At 40.9% G+C, this 19,082-nt stretch overlaps 1 protein-coding gene across 6 annotated transcripts in view; it reads left to right on the top strand.

The window, feature by feature from the left end:
* The window catches only part of CNTN6 (contactin 6), a 130,091-nt gene that overhangs the window by 63,146 nt on the left and 47,863 nt on the right, over positions 1-19,082 (top strand). For all 6 annotated transcript variants that reach the window (XM_072347082.1, XM_072347084.1, XM_072347083.1 and 3 more), the window contains 3 exons: positions 7,734-7,829; positions 14,447-14,650; positions 15,930-16,032. In XM_072347082.1, the coding sequence (XP_072203183.1) occupies positions 7,734-7,829; positions 14,447-14,650; positions 15,930-16,032 (403 nt within the window). The remainder of the gene's footprint in view (positions 1-7,733; positions 7,830-14,446; positions 14,651-15,929; positions 16,033-19,082) is intronic.

The following is a 19,082-nucleotide window of genomic DNA, read 5'->3' as shown; positions in this document are numbered from 1 at the left end:
TAAAGGAGTAATGTGGAATGCATAAGTATTTGAAGATTATCTTTCAGTTATATATTACTCACTATTCTGCGGTTCCTACAAAAGTGGTTATCCTAAATCAGCCCACTGCAAGTTGTATTGGAAAAGCAATATATGTGATTGAGATGTGGTAGGGAACAAAGCGGGTCCCAAAGATGTTAGATTCTGATTAATAAAATTTAATATTTTTGAAGGATAAAACCAGTCTGTACTTGCAGTCTGGGTGATTTTCTTTTTATCTGCCCTACTTCCATTGCAGATGATATGACTTAAATTCCAATAAGTTACTGAATGAAATATCCATAGAGTCCACATCAAATCCCTCATTCTTCAGTCTGTCAAAAATAAATAAATAAATAAATAAATAAGAGATTGAAGCTTGAGAGAAAAAAAAATATACATATTAAAGTGTTTGGAATGACTGACTCTTATGGCTTCAAAGCAATGTAATTGATTTACTAGTTACTTTTTGAATGAAGGTTGATCCTACCTAATACAAAAGTTTTAAGGCACACGATGAAAGAAGCCAATGCTGGATATAATCAGCACCGCTGCCTTAAGGTGGATGGACACAGGGGGCCCAGGCCACCCCTGGTGTGAGTCAGTCAAAGCGGCACAGCTCTGTCAGGGAGAAATCTGTCCCGTGAGATTTACACTGGAGAGAGAAATCTGTTTTTAAGAGCACTCCAGTCTGGTGAAAACTCACGCAGACGGTGAAGTGACTCTGTGATGACAGGTGACAAATGAACTCTGCTGTGACAAGTGAGTAAACTGTTCGGGAATAAAATATTAAAAAATGAATTTCTTATGTCTCCCTTCCCTTTGAGAGGGCTGGATCCTCCACTGTGCCTCCAGCATGCAGCTGGAGTTTAGCGTAAGAGCCCTAAGGCTGCAACAACACTTACTGCTCGGCGCGATGCCTGTGTTCAGATCAAAAGAAAGCTTGAATGTTTTATGCTGCTAAATCTCTAAAAGGGGAAAAATAACAAAAAGCAGATGTAGACCAGCAGCACAGCTTCATGGCATATGCCTCTTCACACCGGTTTCTTGGTGCCTGAACAAAAACCAAGTTGGGATTTTTCCCCCTCATTCTCTCCATTTAATTTAATTGTGACCTTCCATTTTTTCCTCTAGAGAAGCTTGATATTACTTTGTAAAGGGCATTTTCACTCTTTAATTGAAAAAGACAATCAGGCTGTGGCAGAAATTATTGTTCTCCACCTTGAAAATTAGTGCCTGGATTGGCTATTCATACCATTTAAGCTGAATTGAAGACCTGGGGCCAGCGTGCATCCTAATGCGTAAATTACAGCTCCGCTCCCCTTAGAAGCTGCAAAGCAATTTAACTAAATAAAGAAGCCCTGATGAAGGTCCTTGGTCGATTATGCAGCATTGGAAAAGGACAAGACCTGGTGACTGTGCATTTCATTCAGGGTTTGGCAGCAGGGCTCTTCCAGTGGCCTTCGCTTCCCACCAGAATGGGATGCACTGGGGTACACCTAAAACAAGTGTGAATTATAGCTGATTTTTAACCTGTCCTGATCAAAGGGGACATTCAGCTCCTTCAACTCCTGCAGTCCCTGTGATGCTTCAGCACTGACAGAGCAGAGGTTTTCAAACGTTTCAATAGGAAGGAACAGAACTCATTACATGTTTAGTGGAAAACTTAAAAATCAGGAAATGGGAAATGCTAAGCAGCTTTCAGACACCTTAATTAGAGATAACACAGCTCTTAATCATAGAATTGAATTCATAGAAAATCAATTAGAACATTTTAAAAAAATTGAGATTAGATGGTAGAGGGAAACGATTAATAGTATTGACACTATTATCAGGACAAAGGAGTGGCTGGAGGATTTGTTTAGCAAGTTTACTACAGTTGCGAAAGCTGAGAAGAGAGTTTACTTAACTGTGAAAGTTGCAGGAAGTGAGAGTGGCCATTCCCTTGGGAGGTATTTGGAGAAAGATTGCCTTAACACACCCTACTGGTAACTAAAGGAACAGAGATTTGTGCTGATCTAACGAGCTGTTCAGTACAACAGGACTGAGCAGAAAAAAGGGACTTCTGAATGCAATGAAGTTCTCCTGGAGTGATCTGAAAGAGGTTATCACTGTCTTTTGGCAACAAGCACAGTTTGTGTCTAAAGCATTTTATCTCATTGCATGCCAAAAAAAAAACAACACATAGGTAAAATACATCCGAAGTATGGGATAGCCTAGAATTTGAGATAAGGATCCAATAAAGATTTCTGTTTGCACCTGCAGCAGACCCTATGCCTCTGAATCAGGCCTGGAGTTCAAGCCAAGAATTACCAATGGGCCCCCTAATTCATTACAGTCAAGGGAAAGTGAAGATAACTAATTGTCAGCGCATAACACAGGTGTTAGAAATGCTTATAGCAAATCATAACAATGAGCTTCTTTTAAAAACTGCTGAGGTCATAATTTTATCCCATTTCGCTGCAAGAGAATTTCTATTGTGATACATCACATCCCGTAACGCCAATCCTATTGCAATATATCACAGCCAATAGGAGAAGGAGAAGAAATAGGAACAGATGCAATACATCACAATTTGACAGAGCCCCACCGAAACATGGAAAAGTTTATTGATTCATCCTCGGGAGCAGAGCTGATTTATAAAGTGTTCTTGCATGTAACGCCTTAGTATTCATTGCACATTTCAATAACAGGCAATTCCAACTATAATAGTTGGGATTATGTAATGACAAAACACTTATGTAAAAAAAATCAAGAATTCAAGAAAGCATGAAATTACAGTAATTCAGATGAATTGTTAGTAATTATGTAAGATGATGAATTGGACTTTTTTCTAATTGTCTGTAACAATTCTATATATTAAAATAGCCCATCTTCCTTGTTTCTTATTCGGTAAAACGAGGATGTTCTACTCCCATTCTTAAGCCAGACCAAACGAGAAGGGTTACACCTATCCCTGAGCAGACAGAGGAACTTGAAACACACAACATGGAGGCTGAAAGGAATGAGTTGTTACTTGTGATTACATTTTGTTCCTGTGATAGAAGTTTAAAAAGTGATCCCCAAATCCCAGGAAAACTATTTCTGCTTTCACACACACTGGTGTGCAAGTAGAACTCTTTCAAGGTAGTTTTGTATTAAGAAAAAAAATAGCAGATGTGTGAGCATATAGTAACTGTTGAGTCACAGCCTGAACCACTGATTGAGCATCTGGGGAAAGGACTTGGTCAGCTCTGGGAACACAGGTGAAGGCAATTCAGCCGTGTGAGCAGAAAGGGTGGAGCCTGGCTGCACCTCCCTTAGACTTCACTTAAGGGCTGACTGACACTGGGGGAGGATTTTAATTGAAGATCCCTCCCTTGTGAACCTAGATCTTCAGAGACAGGCACTTTTCCTTTATAACACCTTTCCATTGCAGCAGTCCTTTTGTCATTGCCTCGCCTGTATTGTCATTTCACTGCATTGATCTTTGTGATTGTTACAGTGAATAAAAGCTGGGGAAGAAACTAGAAAAGCAATGCTTTTAATGCCCAAGCAGCAATTAGCTCAGTGTTTGTCAGTGCAAGTTTTAAAATGAAGAAAACACACATTTTCCAGGTGTGTCTGATTCTAACAATTAACCTATTAACAGCAGTGCTTGAGCAGGAGGAATTTCTGTTAATCTATTACACTGACACCTGTCAGTCTCTGCATCCTTCACTTCAAGGAAGCACCACACCATACCTGTGTGCATGCTTGGCCTGTCACTTCCTGGTTTTATTGTAATTGAGTACCCGTGCTGAGAACTTGCAAGCCATACCCTCTGCTAGCATAAATCAGCATCATTTTCTTGACCTCAGTGGGGTCCTAATGATTTACACCAGCTGAAACAAGCTGTGGCCCATTACTCCTCCCTGTCCCTGCATTCATACCAGGTGAGGAGTTGCATGCCTCCACCATCAGAGGAAGCCTTGTCGCTTTCTGATATGCTTTCCACAAAATAACAGATGTTTCCCATGCTCCAGGCACACACCTTTCCTGCTTAGGTCTGCAAATGTTCCCAGCTGAAGATGATGACTCTTTGCCACACACAGCTGAGCTCATATATTTCCACTCTCCCTGTGAAGAATCATTTGTTCACCTGAGCATTTTGCTTAGCCTGTGTGACCTCATTATCGCATCCGACTGATTAATTGTGCTACACTGATAGTAATCTGCCAACATGTGCTGTGCTGAAGGAAGTTTTGTTTGTTAAAACTTGTAGCTGATAGAGCAGTGAGGACACTCATTGTTCATAAAGTGAGATAAATGCAAAGAATAGAGGAACTAGGTGATAATTTATTTATAGATCTCTGCAGAAACACTGAAGTTAGCAAGTATACCATCTGTTAAATAGTCACACTATTCCTAAGTGCATATTAGCAATCTAAATGTGTGCCAAACACCTGATCTTAGCTATCTTTTGATAGTCTTTTTGACAAGCAACATTATGCTTTATTAGGTTATGTCATGTTATGTTATAGAGTTATGCTAGGTAACAGTAACAAGGAGGATGGGGTGGTTGTGCTCTGTTGGTGTAAGTGTGTGCTTGGGGCTAAGAGATGTGGTTTTGGGAAGCAGCCAGAGATTCAGAATAACAAGAACAAATATAAATATTGCATTTTTATTCATCTTCAAGTTCTTTTTCTTCACTTAGCACATTTTCGGCTGCTATTAATCATTGCAAATACACACATACAAGAAGAGGGGAAAATAGATGCAAAAATCTTTCAAGCAAAAAGACCGCTTCCAGCCAAAGGAAGCATTTTTCCTGATGGTCCACCTCAGTCCTGGCTGTCACCCTGGGCTACGTATTGGAGACAGACAATTCTGTAACTCATTACTGAAAACTTCCTGAATGAAGTGTCGTAGTATTTTATGGGAGGTGGAGCCTGCATGGAAAGAAGGTCCCTTGAAGTTGAAGAACAAAAGAAGAATGAGTCATTCTTTCAGGGATATTATTTTAATATGCAGTGATTCTTTATTAGACAGACACTGAATATTTTGTATGATTATCTACTAAAAATGACCTGAGGTAGAGGGGAAAAAAGGATCATTCCTGTTAGATTTATTAAGAGTCTGGGAGTGAGAGCTGCTCGAGGATTCAGTGTGGTAAGTCCAGAGCCAAGCACTGGAATGCATCATCTAAGGAAATGTCTGTCCCTAGGAGTCTAATAGGTTAAATTATTGTCTGTTTGGAAGGATGTGTGTGTACTCAAACCTGTGATGGGCACGAGTAAATGATCCCTAGTGTGTCCCCATAACAGCTTTTATACCTACCATTCACTACTGACCATAAGAAGAGGACAAAAATCTGTCCAGCACCAGGAAAAGATGGGCTGCTGTATATAACCAAAGTATAAGTATGCTAGGGAAGTGGTGGTGCTCCTGCATGCAGAACTGGATATTTCAGAGATTGAAAGGACAAAGTCAAATTTTTCTCCGCCTGTAATCTGAATGAGTCCCGCTAATTATAAAATAATGCAACCCATGAGCCATCTAGTACTTGTGCTTTGTCAGTGCTTCAGCCAGGAATACTTGCCATTATCTTAATGGGGGAACATGGACAGGTGACAGTTTCTTAAATGGGTAAAATGATACCTTGACATATTGTGTCATTAAACTAAGAATTGCTACTAGCAACCTATTACTTTCCAGAAACCATGCCAGTTTCAGACTAAAGTATCCTATAGTTAATTCTGAACTGTCATGAAAACCTTTTGTTAACTGCAGCACCAGACTTCCTTTTTCATTCTTTCTTTTCCAGTAAAGTTTTGTTCTCAGCAAAAATGTAGATCTGATTAACCATAATGAACACCACCGGTTGTACTACATCTATTTGTCATATGAGTGTAGAGATTTGCAATTATTTTTAATCTCTGTTTTTCTGTAGGAACTGCGCAACGTGTTACATTAGCAAATCAAGGAAAGGAATGTGATAGGAATGGGAGATGCAACTGTTTTCATTGCTTGTGTCTGAATGTTCTGACTCTTTCCTATCTTCCTCCTAACTCCTCTAACACATACGGAGCTGACATCTCTTCCCATAGCACATGTGCCTTGGTCTGGCCCCCTGTGCTGACTTGCCATTAGGACCAATTTTTGTTCTGGTCTTTTCCTTCTCAAAACTACTTAACCCACAGGATAGAAAAGAAAAAGAAACAGGATTAGCTTTTTTTCAGAGTGAATTTTCAGAACAGGTAAATAAATCAGTCCACACATTCAGAGGTTGGGTAAGTGTATTTTAGATATGAATCAAAACTCTTAAGAAGGCATTCCATTGTTTTCTTTCCCAATTAGTATTAAAGAGACAGGCAGAAAAATGTTTATAGTTTCACTCCATCTCTCTTTTTGTGTGTGTGTGTCCCTCTGGACTACCTGGACTGCAAGGCAATGATCTAGTTGGCAGGCAATTAAAAGAACATCAGAGTTTAAAACACTTACCTGTGTATTGACAGGTACCATCTATTGTGGCTATGGCGGTGTGAGGAGGTGCCACCACTGCCTAATTCAATTCAGTCACCTCTGAGTAGACAATGTCTTCATGAGAGACCAATATATAGAAGAAAAAAGAAAAATTAACTCTGTAAAGTTCAACAAAGGGAGAGAAAATTGATATATTGACATAAATAGCTGGGGCTGTACAGGTAGTAATCATGATGGCTTTGACCAATGAGAACTGTTTCTTTCTATTGAACTCCGGATCGGGTAGTTGTTCAGCTGATGAAAAATGGAACAATTGTTTGAAACAAGAACCTGCAGCACACCATGTTGATAGATTTAAGGGGAAGCTGGTGCTGTTTATTTTATTAAAACATTCTGAATGCATTTCAAACAAGTGCTTTCCAAAGTGCTCTGACAAAAGTAGTCACTCAGTTCATTAGGGTGAGAAATGGATCAAAAAATAATCTGTTTTTAAAGAACATCTGTTACATCGTGTCCTGAAACTGAACCGTGCTTAAAAAAGAGACTTCCACGTGTTAGTGAAATGGGAGAAAGCAGAAAATACTGTGTTAGATTCAGTAAAAATAACTTAAAAATTGATAAGCACACACAAAAATCACCCATGGGAGTCAAGGCATCAATGTTTTTACACAAATTTCCCTGGGGCATTGTGTGATTTTTGCTTCTTGAGAGTGCTCTTATCCTCCCCTTTGAAACCAGTGCTAAGGTTCGTTCAAGTCAATTAAAATCATGCCCACTTACCACAGACAGCTTTAGGAAAGAACATGCTCATTGAAAGTATGGCATACTTTTATCACTTAAACGCACACTCTGCGGGAGTTCTGATGGGGTTTAATTATCATTTATACTTACAGAAACACACACCTGCATTTAATTGATTAAAAAAAGGGAAGCAGCCCAAAATGTTTTTCCCTTATTCGTGCAGATTAAGACTAATAAATTCTGAGATGGGTCGCTAGAAAAACTGACAGAATACACTAGCTGTACAAGGAGAAAAGAAACCACACTTGTTAGAGTATAAGTGCTTTATAAATACTTCCTTTATGGTTGCTGAAGGACCAGGTAGGAGGCTGGATGAGCTATTTGTCCATCCAGTACTTTAGTTTGCATAGTGAGATTTTATACAACTGAACTGTATATTCTTGAGTGATCTATAAGCACTGTGTACTTTGGACTGTAGCTAGGAGTAAATCTGATTATAACACGGTTTTGTTTTCTCCTCCTCTCTTCAGATCTTGAGAATTTTGAAATGAAAACGAGAAGCACAGTGTTGGTCAGAGAAGGACAAGGAGTGGTTCTGCTCTGTGGTCCTCCACCACATCACGGAGGTACGTGGAGTAGCTCTGAGTTGGGTGCAACCCAAGCAAAGAATGGATGTGGGGTGTCCTTCTGTTGCTATTGCTCTGGACAAGGTAGAGTTCTGGGGACATGTAATGAGCTAACAGGGCCTTTCATGTGATGTTTCAGACTTCTTTAAAGTAAGCTATCCCTAGCCAAGGGGCACGTTATTCATTCCCCCTCCTTTATTGCTACAGCCTACTTCCAACATCAGTGACTTCAGAGCAATACAAAGGCTTGATCATGCATGCGCACTACTGTTAGAGCAGTACCATTTCTCTTCAACCCCACGTTTTGCATCTGATAGCAGCAAGAAGCTCTTGAGAGCAATTTTCTGAGTGTGGTTGTGTTTTGTTTTTTTCCCCCTAACACTGACTTTTGCAGGTTCTGAGCCATCTGCATTTTCAAATCTTATTTTGGAGGTGCCAGTACTCGCATCATAACTGCTTCTTATCTTGTGAGGCTCAGAGCAATGTCTGTAGTTTTCTAACATAACCAGCTGAAGATGATTATAAATATTATCCTGGAAAAGCTGATGCACATTAAAGAGGCGTTAATCATCAATAGTACGGTTACTGGATTGAAGGAATCAGCAGTTTATATAGCACTCACCTCCTGCTTTTAGTTATAACCACGCACCCACAGGAGAAGGAGCATGTTGTGTGCTAGCACCAATGTCCTGCTCTCAGCTCTGCTTCCTCAATCCTTCTTGAGAAATAGCTGTAAGACAAATTCCCATAAGAAGAAGGTAAATTGTGATCTATAAGGAGGATGCAGTATATCAGAGAAGTAGAGAAACCCATCAGTCAATTTAAAACCCACAAGTCTTGAACAGAAAGGAAACGTCAGTTCACTTAGTGCTTGCAGCTGTATGAAAGAGGTATGTGATCAAGGAGATGAAGTGAAATGTGGCCCTTAAGGGCAGAGAAAGCTTTAAAGAGTTCCTGAAATGTATCAGTGGGACAAAGACAATACATCCATCCGTGAGCTGTGTGTCTTCTTCCTGCTGATAGATAAAATTATGATTTGGCAAAGCACTCGGAATGAGTACATCAATAGTAAGCAAGCTTACTTCAGGTTAAATTGCATGGAAAAAAACCACCATCCTATCTGTCTGGCACTGGGTTTAAGCTAGAGGTGGGATCTGTTGACCAAAAGACCAAAATAAATAAATAAATAAATAGAACAGTAATGAAACAACAATTACACACCCCAGCTCTTGCTTCCTACACCCTTCCCTTCTTGCCTATTTTTGCACCTGCTGCTCTTCAGCCTCAGCTGTTGTTATTTATGAGGCTCATTAACACACCTTATAGAGTTCAGCATCTGACCCTTTTCTGCTTGTTAGTGAGGCTCCAGGGTGTAGGGGTGGGGAGGTAAGCTGTATTTCTCTCTTTGGGACACATCTATTCTGCAGCTAAAGTTCTTTAGGTCAGCGTTATTTTTTTCTCTCTGTATAGTCAACATATGCTGTTGTTTTATTACTTACAAGAAAGAGAGAAGCATCTTGTATAGAGTTAAGTGTTGAAAAGCATCTACGAGGGAGGAAGGAAGCCTAAAGAAGCTTTCAGTTCTGTAGCTGAGTATGAGGCTGACCTGCCTGTGATTAAGGAGTCATTCCCAAAGTGGTAATACTTGACACAGGACTATGAGGTGGGATGTTCTTCGTTTATTTTGTTAGAGGTGAAGTCTGATATAAGGCTTGTTTCCTCCAAGCTGGTTCCCTGCAGAGTCTTAAGAAAGTTGCTAATCTTGTTAGAAGCAGCAGGATCACTTGTGCATTTGCATTTAGTCATGCGTGAGGGCTGCTGGGGCTCAAACCTGGGATGCTGACTCAGTGGGCTTTTTCTGTATTGCTGTAACTACAGCGGAGCTGGATTAAAAAACCAAAAAGGCTCTTAAAGAAGTGAGAGCTCTGAAGTCGGCTCAGTAGAGACAAATGTTGAGTCCTCAGTTGGCAGGAGGGCATAGAGGGCAGGGGAGTGGGTGTGTGGAGATGAGATGAGCGGTGCTTTTCTATGTAAAAGGCTCTTTGACTGCTTCCTTGTGTTGTTTCTGCATTTTGTATTAAACAATCATCTGATAACATGCATAATTTCCAAGTGATGGATTGATGGGTATCTCCCTTTACAAAGCTGAGTGCCTTAATCACTGCTTTAGAGCAGCTTTCTCTCTGCTCCTGTTTCTCAGCTCCCCTATGAATCTTTAATCCTTCCCTGAGACCATCCTGTGCTCTCCTCCTGCAGAACCAGCAATATCGATCTGAGTTTGCTTGGGCTGAGGAGAGCTCTGAAATGTTATATTCCCTAGACTGATATATCAGAGATGGTTATCAGCTGCTCCCCTTCCCAGCTGTGCCCTGAGCTGGCAGTGCTTCCTCCTGGTGCTGGCAGCTGAGCTGGGCTCACTGCTTGAGGCCTGGGTGAGAAGTGAGATGGACCCTGTGCAGTCACCTGTCTTGGATTAAGAACCAAACAATTAGGGTTGCAGCGCTAATAAAAAAGCCTATAAGCTGGCATGTGCATAATGAAGTCTATGTTGCTGTAATTATCCCTTTGCTGCCACACAGCCCCTTTGAAGTAAATGCAGTTCTGTGCACTCAAGGCACCTTCTTCCCACAGAGTCAATAATGGCACCAGGATTACTTTAGAGAGCAAATATCATTTTCTAGTGTTCAGAGCTCAAACATGTTAATTTGGGCTAAGGCCACTCAGCTGCACAAGTGAAAAAGGAGCTGTAGTGTGGTATTTATTAGGCAGTAGCCGGGCAGAATTAAAAAATTAATCACATGAAGGTGATTGATGTTTTCTAAGCTTGTCTGTGAGACTAACACAAGTGTTAAATTAAAAATAGAAATGATATAAATTATACTTTATAATGCTTTCTCTCTTCTGTTGGAGTCTTTGTGAACTGAATCCTGGAACTTGTATAGTATTGTGGGTGTTGTGTTCTGTTATTATTTGTAGGAAGTGGGGTCATCTCTGAACATAAGGCTGTCATAAGGTTAGCAGAGTTCTATTCTAACCCGGGAGGAGATCATACTCATTTTTCCTGACTTTAGAACAAGTCTGACATTACTGTATGTGATTTTCTTCAGAAGATTAAAGCAAAAGCTGTGATCAACTTCTGCTTTCTTGGCCTTTACCTAAAGCACTACTGAGCAGGGACTGCCTCAGTGTGCTTCAGCTTGTCTCTCTCTGCACATGGTGACACGGTGCTCAGGGAACCATTTTGCTGATTTTTGGCACAAACAATTCCAGGGTGCAGCAAAACCAGGAGAGACAGTGTCTGCCTGCTGGTAGTAGCCTCATCTAACCCATGTTTTGGAAGTATTCATTTCTGGATAGCAAAAAGCATTTCTAAAGATCCTTACATGTATATCAAGGACAAATGGTGTCATATTGGCTAAAGTTCATAGAACTGTAGAATGGTCTGGGTTGAAAAGGCCCACATTGCACATCTCATTTCAACCCCCTGCTATGTGCAGGGTCACCAACCAGCAGCCCAGGCTGCCCAGAGCCACATCCAGCCTGGCCTTGAATTCCTGCAGGGATGGAGCATCCACAGCCTCCTTGGGCAACCTGTTCCAATGTGACACCACCCTCTGGGTGAAAAACTTCCTCCTAATATCCAACCTAAACCTCCCTTATCTCAGATTAAAAGCATTCCCCCTTGGGGCACAGGTGGCCGTTTATCTATGCAGCCTTAGCGTGTGAGGAAAGGACTGGTTAGTTGTAAGGTGCTGGGAATGTTTCCTGGTTTTTGTGAAGGGGAAGAATGAACCCCATAGACTGTGGACAAATCTAACCCTATGTAGGGGCCTCCAGAAGATCTCTCTTCCCCAGCCTCTTTTTTTTCCTTTCTGTACATCCATGTAGTTTACTTCTCTGAAGCATCACAGGTTAACCACAGTGGAAAGAGAATTAAAAAATTGGACTAATTGGTCTCCTGCAGAAAACCTTCTTTGCTCCCTTACTTTGAAGCATGTTGATTTGTTTTCAACTTCACATAAGCAGTCACCCTAGAGGGAAAGTGGCAGATATACAAGGCTCTGTGCAAGGGGAAAATGAATTGGGAACAAAAAATAATTGGTGCTGATAATGGCTAAGGCTTGTGTAAGACCTTTACTGAAGCCTTTTCATAGCAGCCTCTGAAATTCAGCAGCTCTGGATTTGTGTTGGGGATGTGAACCCGGCAGCTCTCATTTTCAGAAATCTTATGGTTAAATGGAAAGCAAAATAAACTTTAGAAAGGTAACTTCTTATTCCTCACTAAAATAGCTGGTGGCAGCAATTTTCAAGTCCATTTTAGCTAGACTTCATTAGCAGGTTACTGCATTTTTTACATAATTTCCCTTCTATGTCTCTGCTACCTTCTGTTCACCATTACTTTCACCAGAGCCTTCCCAGCTGCTGATTTACTCATGCAAATGAGCATAACCCAAAAATGATGGTATGGGCCTTGTACCAGAGCCACTAAATGAGGAAAAGAAAGGAGCGTAAATCGGATCTATTCCAAGTGACCCAAAATGGAAATGTTTAAGTAAAAGTAGCTCCTTCTGTAATGTAACGTTACATTTTCTAGTCTATTAAATCTATTAATATTTTTTGCTTATCGTAGCTTTCTGTGAAAAGATGCTGTGTGAGGGAGTATCCTGCTGGGGCTATGCTTTAGAAGAGGAAAAAAGTTTGATCTCCAAAGTTTGGATCTTTTTCTTGAGATTTCATTCAGCTCCCACTGAAGTCAATTAAAATTAGAGCTTCTACAGAGTTTAATGGATCTGAATTAGGCTCTAGGCAAGTAAGGTCTGGGAGCTGGAGATGATGAGCCTGCAGTGAGAAGAGTGGCAGTGTTTATATGCCTCATTCTGGGGAGAGAAGGAATTGAAATATGAAAAGGCCTGAATTCGTTCCTAGTTAATGGGAAATTTAATAGGCACTGAGGCAATGGCTCAGTACAGATAGAATGTAATGGAGACTCTGTAAGACTGTCAGGTGGAAACCCCTGTGCTGAAATCATAAGAGATGAGAACTGGCTCTCCTACCTACTGATATGTAGGTTGGTGTCATGAACAAGCTCTGTGCAGCAGAATGCTACTTTTAATAGGTTTTCATTAGTGTTTGTATACCCTGTTGTAATGGAGAAGTTTGCTGCACTGCTGTGTAGTATAGGAGCCACCAGCAGGTATCTGGGTTTGGATGGTGTGCCACAGGATGACCTAGAAGTCTTTCATGGTTCTTTGTCCATGGGTCAGGGCTCTCATCAGCCTTGTAACTGCCAGCACCAGAACTGCACTCTAGGAAGTGAACCATCACTCATTGTTCCTATTTAGCTCACTTTGGGGTTACTTGTCTTGTCATGGAAAGCCTGATGGGTGTCCAGCTACCTCTGCTCAATCCCGTACACACACCTATTGCACTGCTTTAGGACCTGTTGCATCTTCTGGGCTTACTGTATGTCAAAATAAGAATAATAAAAAAATACTGTAATAAAACAGAGCCTATTACAGAATTTAGCCAAGGATAGAAAGTGTCATTGATTGCTCCCTGGAGATGTGTCATTTCTAATGAGAGTTTTAAAATGTTGGAAGATGATAACATAAAACTCCACAAAACCACTGGAGTTTGCAGACTTATTATCATACTGTACCCATGCTGCAACCAAGGGAGGGGAAAGAAATGTAAATAATCTTTTGCAAATGGTATATTTGATAGGGGAAATGTGCAAAAAATGAAGCTGTTGGCAGAGCACTGTTAGCTTATGAATTATACATTTAATTAGAGGGAGCTAAACTGGGTAGGTTTTGGAAGTTCTGATTTACTGGGCCTTGTTAATGACAGAGTTTCTGTCCTGCTGCTGCCACTGCAGAGCTGAACACTGCAGCTCTGTATTGGGCATGGGGTGGGCATGGAACCTCTAGCACTGATGGAAACACAGGGTTGGGGCAGCAGGGCCCTTGGATGGCAGTCTCACAAAGCTCTCTCCTGATGATCAAATAAATTAGTTTTAAAGTGGCTAGGCTATGGATGTGCCTTTTTAAGGTGTACGGTGTGAAATGCTATGGGAAAAGTCAACAGAACAGGATTAGCAAGTCAGAACAGGACAAGAAGCACGGGGCGATTGAAAGTATGGAAGATAAGGAAAAAGGCAGAGAAGGAGTGATTAATCTCCAAATGTTTGGATGCAGCAGAGTTCTTTCCCTCAGTGTAAGAATCTGATGTTCTTTTACCTGTTTCTCCATGTGCAGAGTGGAGAAGGGAGCAGTAGTGCTGTGTGATCGGCAATTGGCTCTTAGTATTGAGAGGGAAGTTGCTATAGACAGGAATTATTTACTAAGCCAGCTTTCTTGTGGCAATGCAGCACTGCCATTTCTACCTAAAAATAGGTCTGAAACAGGAAAATGAAAAGTAGCAAGGGACAGAAACTCCTGTGACCTTCTGAAGTGGCTCGAAGTAAGTTTAGAACTGAAGCAGTACTTATCCTGCCTGTGCTAATTTGTGCATCCCCAGTGGTCTGCCCTGTAACTGGCACATTCTTTCAACCAGCAAAAGCATTAAGAGGAAGCAAGCAAATCTGAGGATGCATGACGTATATTGCTCTTTTCTAGGCTTGTCCTTTGCATGGACCTTCAACAATAACACCTTGTACGTTCAGGAGGACAGACGGCGTTTCGTTTCACAAGAAACGGGCAATCTGTACATTGCCAAGGTAGAGCCATGGGATGTGGGCAATTACACCTGTGTGGTGACCAACTCCAAGGCTGGGCAGAGTGTTCAGGGGCCACCAACTCCCCTCACCCTGCGCAGCGATGGTAAGCTCTCTTGTCACACTCAGTGTTAAGTATAGCTCAAATATCAGATCTAGAAAGCTGTTCTGAGTTAGTCAGTGCGGTGAAAGACTCACCTGCACATATACAAATGCCTTTTCAGCAATGCCTCTAATTAAATGTTTGCATGGGGAAGTGCATACCTGGGAGGTCTTTACACTAAGTTGGTTTTGTAAGTTTGCTCACCTACATTTCAGTGACAAGTTGTTACCAAAGTCAGTACAGTGTTATGTTTCTGATATAAATAAAACTCAACTGTGCATTATTGCATAACACTCTCACTGAGAGACTATGCTACTTTATAACATTCCATCTGATCACCCTAAATTAAGTTATAATTCCCAAAATTGGAAGTTAATAATTTGGTACTGCATGTAAATGCTTTAGATCTTTTATGCCTGTTTTCTTCCTTCTCATCATCATGCTTTATTCCTTTTCTCAGTCTCATCAGTCTCTTAATCTTCTCCTGTTCTCTTTGGTAGCCTCTGGATTGAGTCCTAAGCAGGCAGTCTCAAGGGAACTGTACAGAATAGCACATGTAGCAGTAGCTGGGCCCCTGTTCAATGTAAAATATGAACTAATTCATTTTTGAGTGAGATCTGGGCTAAGACTCTATCTGAGGGAGACCGATATTCATCGTTCCTGATTCAATGAGTTCTACTGAAAGATTAATGCATTTTAAAGAATTTCAGCTAAAAAGTCAGTTTTCTAAAGCAATCCCAAACCTGCTGCAAGGTCAAATGCCCTTAAACTGATACTGGATTATCTGGTTTATCAGATGCTTGATGAGATTTGGGGATGTGATCGCTATATCCAATTAGATCAGCCTTTCTTGAGCCTGGAGTCCACATCTGGCTATTTTTAAAAAGCTTGAAGTGTTTTGTAATTAGTTTGGACATAGAACCCTGTAATTTTCTCTTGTGCTCAGAACTACCTGGTATCCCTAGAAGTGGCAACTGAAGCAATGCCTGTGACATCTGTCACTATTAGCAACTAACAAGAGGTGTGAACCCCAAATTCTCCCTAAATTCATGTCGATATTGTACTCGTGCATGCTTCACCACTGAAATGTGAAGAACTTGCACGTTTCACAATGAGCTTTCAGCATAGATTGGGATTTCACCCAGATGCTTAAAACTCATCTTCAGATATCACATGTCCATGGGTGGAGCATAAGGCTCTAAGACTATTAATGCCTGAAATTCTGTTGTACTAGGCAGGTCTGAAGCTCCACTGGAGTGCTAGCTGTTTTGATGTTCAACAGGTGTGATGGGAGAGTATGAACCAAAGATTGAAGCGCGTTTTCCAGAAACAACATACGCAGCGAAGGGCTCGTCTGTTAAACTGGAATGTTTTGCCCTTGGAAAGTAAGATTCCTGTTTTTTATTAATTGTGGTTTCTAGCCCAGTTGTACAGTGAGAAATTGTTTCTTTCTGAGTGACATAGCAGATTATTATTTTTTGGTCAGAACATGAAAATGTAAATATTTTTCTAACCTTATCTTGGTTTGTTTCTGTGCAACGTGTTCCCAACACTGTCTGGAATGGGTCCCACGTGGCTCTCATCACCCTTTTCTCTAAAGAGATACTGAGGAGCCCTGGGAAGCTACAGTCTAGCATGGATTGTGTCTGGGCTCCTCACATAGACATACCCTTTGCAGAAGCAGTAGGGTACTCAAATGCAAAGAGATGCTCTGTATTCTGAGAGCTGATGGTTAACTGAATGTTTAACTTGCCTTTCCAGTGCGTCCCTTTTTCCATGGAAGAGCTAAAATAACCTTACATAGCCGACCTCTATTTAGTTTAAGTTCACTTTGACAATCCTTTTTAAGGCTTTTATAGCGTCTAGAGCTTTTCCAGAGGTTAAAAGCCTGACATGCAGGCAGCACAAATTAATCAAGTTCCTCTGGAACCTATGCTGAGAAGTAGAAAAATAAAGCAAATAAAGGTAGTAAGATGAGATACGGTCTTGCCTTACAGATGAGGTTTTTATAGAAATGAAAATTAGCCCCAAAATTAGTTTGACAAAAAAAAAATATTTCTGCAGTCACATTCAAAAGCATATGAATTTCTTGGCCCCAAACTAGTCCCAGACTGGAACATTCCTGCTAAATCTGGTTTTCCTTTCCAAACAATCAAGCTACTTCTCTTTAAATACCTCTTTTAATTGTGTGTGAGTCAGTGCAGGCTTTACACCACAAGTTGTCACTATAGATTTCCATCTGTTGCACGGGAGGCATTTAGCAGTGGTATATTGACTACACAAAAAGCATTTCAAAACCAGAAAGTAATACGTACAAAACAGTGCCTTTCCAATGAAGGGATAAAGACAGATCGTGTTAGTTTTGACCATGCTTAAATTGTTATTAAAGCAGCAGTGTGTTCTGAAAGGATGTGGGTAATGAAACAGCCAGCACAGCTCCTCCTGTGTAGGTGCATCATACCTGCTTATGTCATGCTTAGAAAACTGAATGGCTGAGAGGGTTAATGCAGCTTTAATAGGCATTTCTTCACGTGTAGGACTGGAGCAGATACTGGTGCTGGTATGCTTGCTTGGAGTTTTACAAAGTAAATAGCAGTCATCTGTGCACAGAAATGTTTCACAGCTTTTGTGATATCGTACTGCTGCTGTGTACATGGTCCAGTGCATGTGTTCAGGAGATGATGTACGTAAGGAAAGGCTCTTGCTGGAGTGCTGGAGAATTTCTCCTTTCCAGCATTTTGTGGTGGATTAGATGTCTCCGCTTTTCCATCAGAGTTTTTTCTCTGAACACAGCCTTGAAGTACATTTTCAGTCAGTGGGGGAAAAGCATTATTTCAGAGCAGAAATTTGTATGTGAATAAAGCAAGAAAAACAGATTACGGGCAAAATACTCTTAACTCATTAGTGAGGCCAGCTTTTTAAAGGTATGCAGGTGGTTAGTGGTGGTGTTCAACCTCTAAGCTTCCTACCTCCAGCTGTTTGCAATTGTAGTCAGGCACTCACAAGTGCAGCGATGCGGTCATCTGCACCTTTACATGCCTCAATTCCACCAAAACTCTAGCCTCTACTATTGTCTGTTTATGTTAAAATCAATTCAGCTCAGCGTTTGTTGAACTATACCTCTGATCTGCCACAAGCACTAACGGTTATTATCTCTCTTGGATTTCAGAACTGCTTTCCCATTATCCATAATTTTCTATATTCATACTGTTAGTCCACTGGTTCAGACAAAGCTGTCAGCTGCTGCTGCCTCGCACTATGAATAACAGAAATCTTTCACATCTAAGGCAGATTATAGGCAACCTGCTGCGGTTTTGGTCTCCAAAAGTCTTAAATGAAAGTAGTTTCACGGTATTTAGAGAAATAGCATCTCTTTTCTATACGGAACAGCAAATCATACCTCTTGGATGTTGCTTAAAAAGCACTTCTGCATTTAAAACATAAGTAGAGGAGGCCAGACAGAGGGCTGAGTTTTAAGCCCTTTTTACCCAAGGCAGCTCTAAGTCACCCAACTTAGCACAATCAGACCGTAGGTGCCCAGAGCTAATGCATTCCATGTGCCTTCTGAGGATGCTTTTGGAGACCTCAACACTTACTGCACCCCACGGGCACAAAGCATTTGTTGTTCTCTCCATTGCAATCTGTTGCAAAGCTCTGTTCATGCATTTTGCATGGGAATGTCATAGCGGGTGTCACACAGCCCATGCCTGTTTGATGGAAATAAATATAGGGAGGCCAAAGAGATGCTATTTATTCCTGGGGAGAGGGTTTGAAGCAATGGATCTCAAATGGACAAAATGTTTGGGCAAGTTTTTCTGGTAGGACAGAAACCCTGAATAGCAGCTTTTGAGGAGTAAATTATTCCTCACTGTGATGCTATGTGGTTGCACAAAAGGAATGTGAGTAGCCTGCATCTCTATGGTGATTGGCATGGAGAATTCAAACAGAACACAAATGCACATTATAGCTTAATTCTTTGAAGAGGGAAAACTGAAATATGGAAATACTAATATGACCATCTCAGATGCTGCAGCCTGTGGCAATTTATTAGAAGAGATGAGACTTTGTGTTCTGCAATAAGACTCATTATGTTGACAGTGTTTAATACTATGCCAGTATTAAAAGTCATGTTGTGGATCAAGCTATATTAATCATGCCATATATCTGAATTACGGCTTGCTGTTGAGTGGACTGAGTGCCATGGAAGGCGTTGCTCACAGATAAGTTCAGCTGAGTTACTGTGCTTTTCTATAGATTTCTTTCCAAGAAACTTTTTTCTCATGTAGTAATAGAAACAGTTTCTGGAGCAAAAATATGCGAAATAGTTTCAGTGTTGGGTGTGTGTGGATATTAAATTGTGCCTGTGTTTAATTCACTAAAATAAAAAGATAACCTGTTCAGAATCCTTGTGGATGGGTCATTGTTAGCTGAAGTT

The sequence above is a fragment of the Excalfactoria chinensis genome, chromosome 12 (assembly GCF_039878825.1).
Source record: "Excalfactoria chinensis isolate bCotChi1 chromosome 12, bCotChi1.hap2, whole genome shotgun sequence".
Classification (NCBI taxonomy): Eukaryota; Metazoa; Chordata; class Aves; order Galliformes; family Phasianidae; genus Excalfactoria; species Excalfactoria chinensis.
The sequence above is the reverse complement of the archived record's forward strand: the minus strand, read 5'-3'. Positions and strand labels throughout refer to the sequence as shown.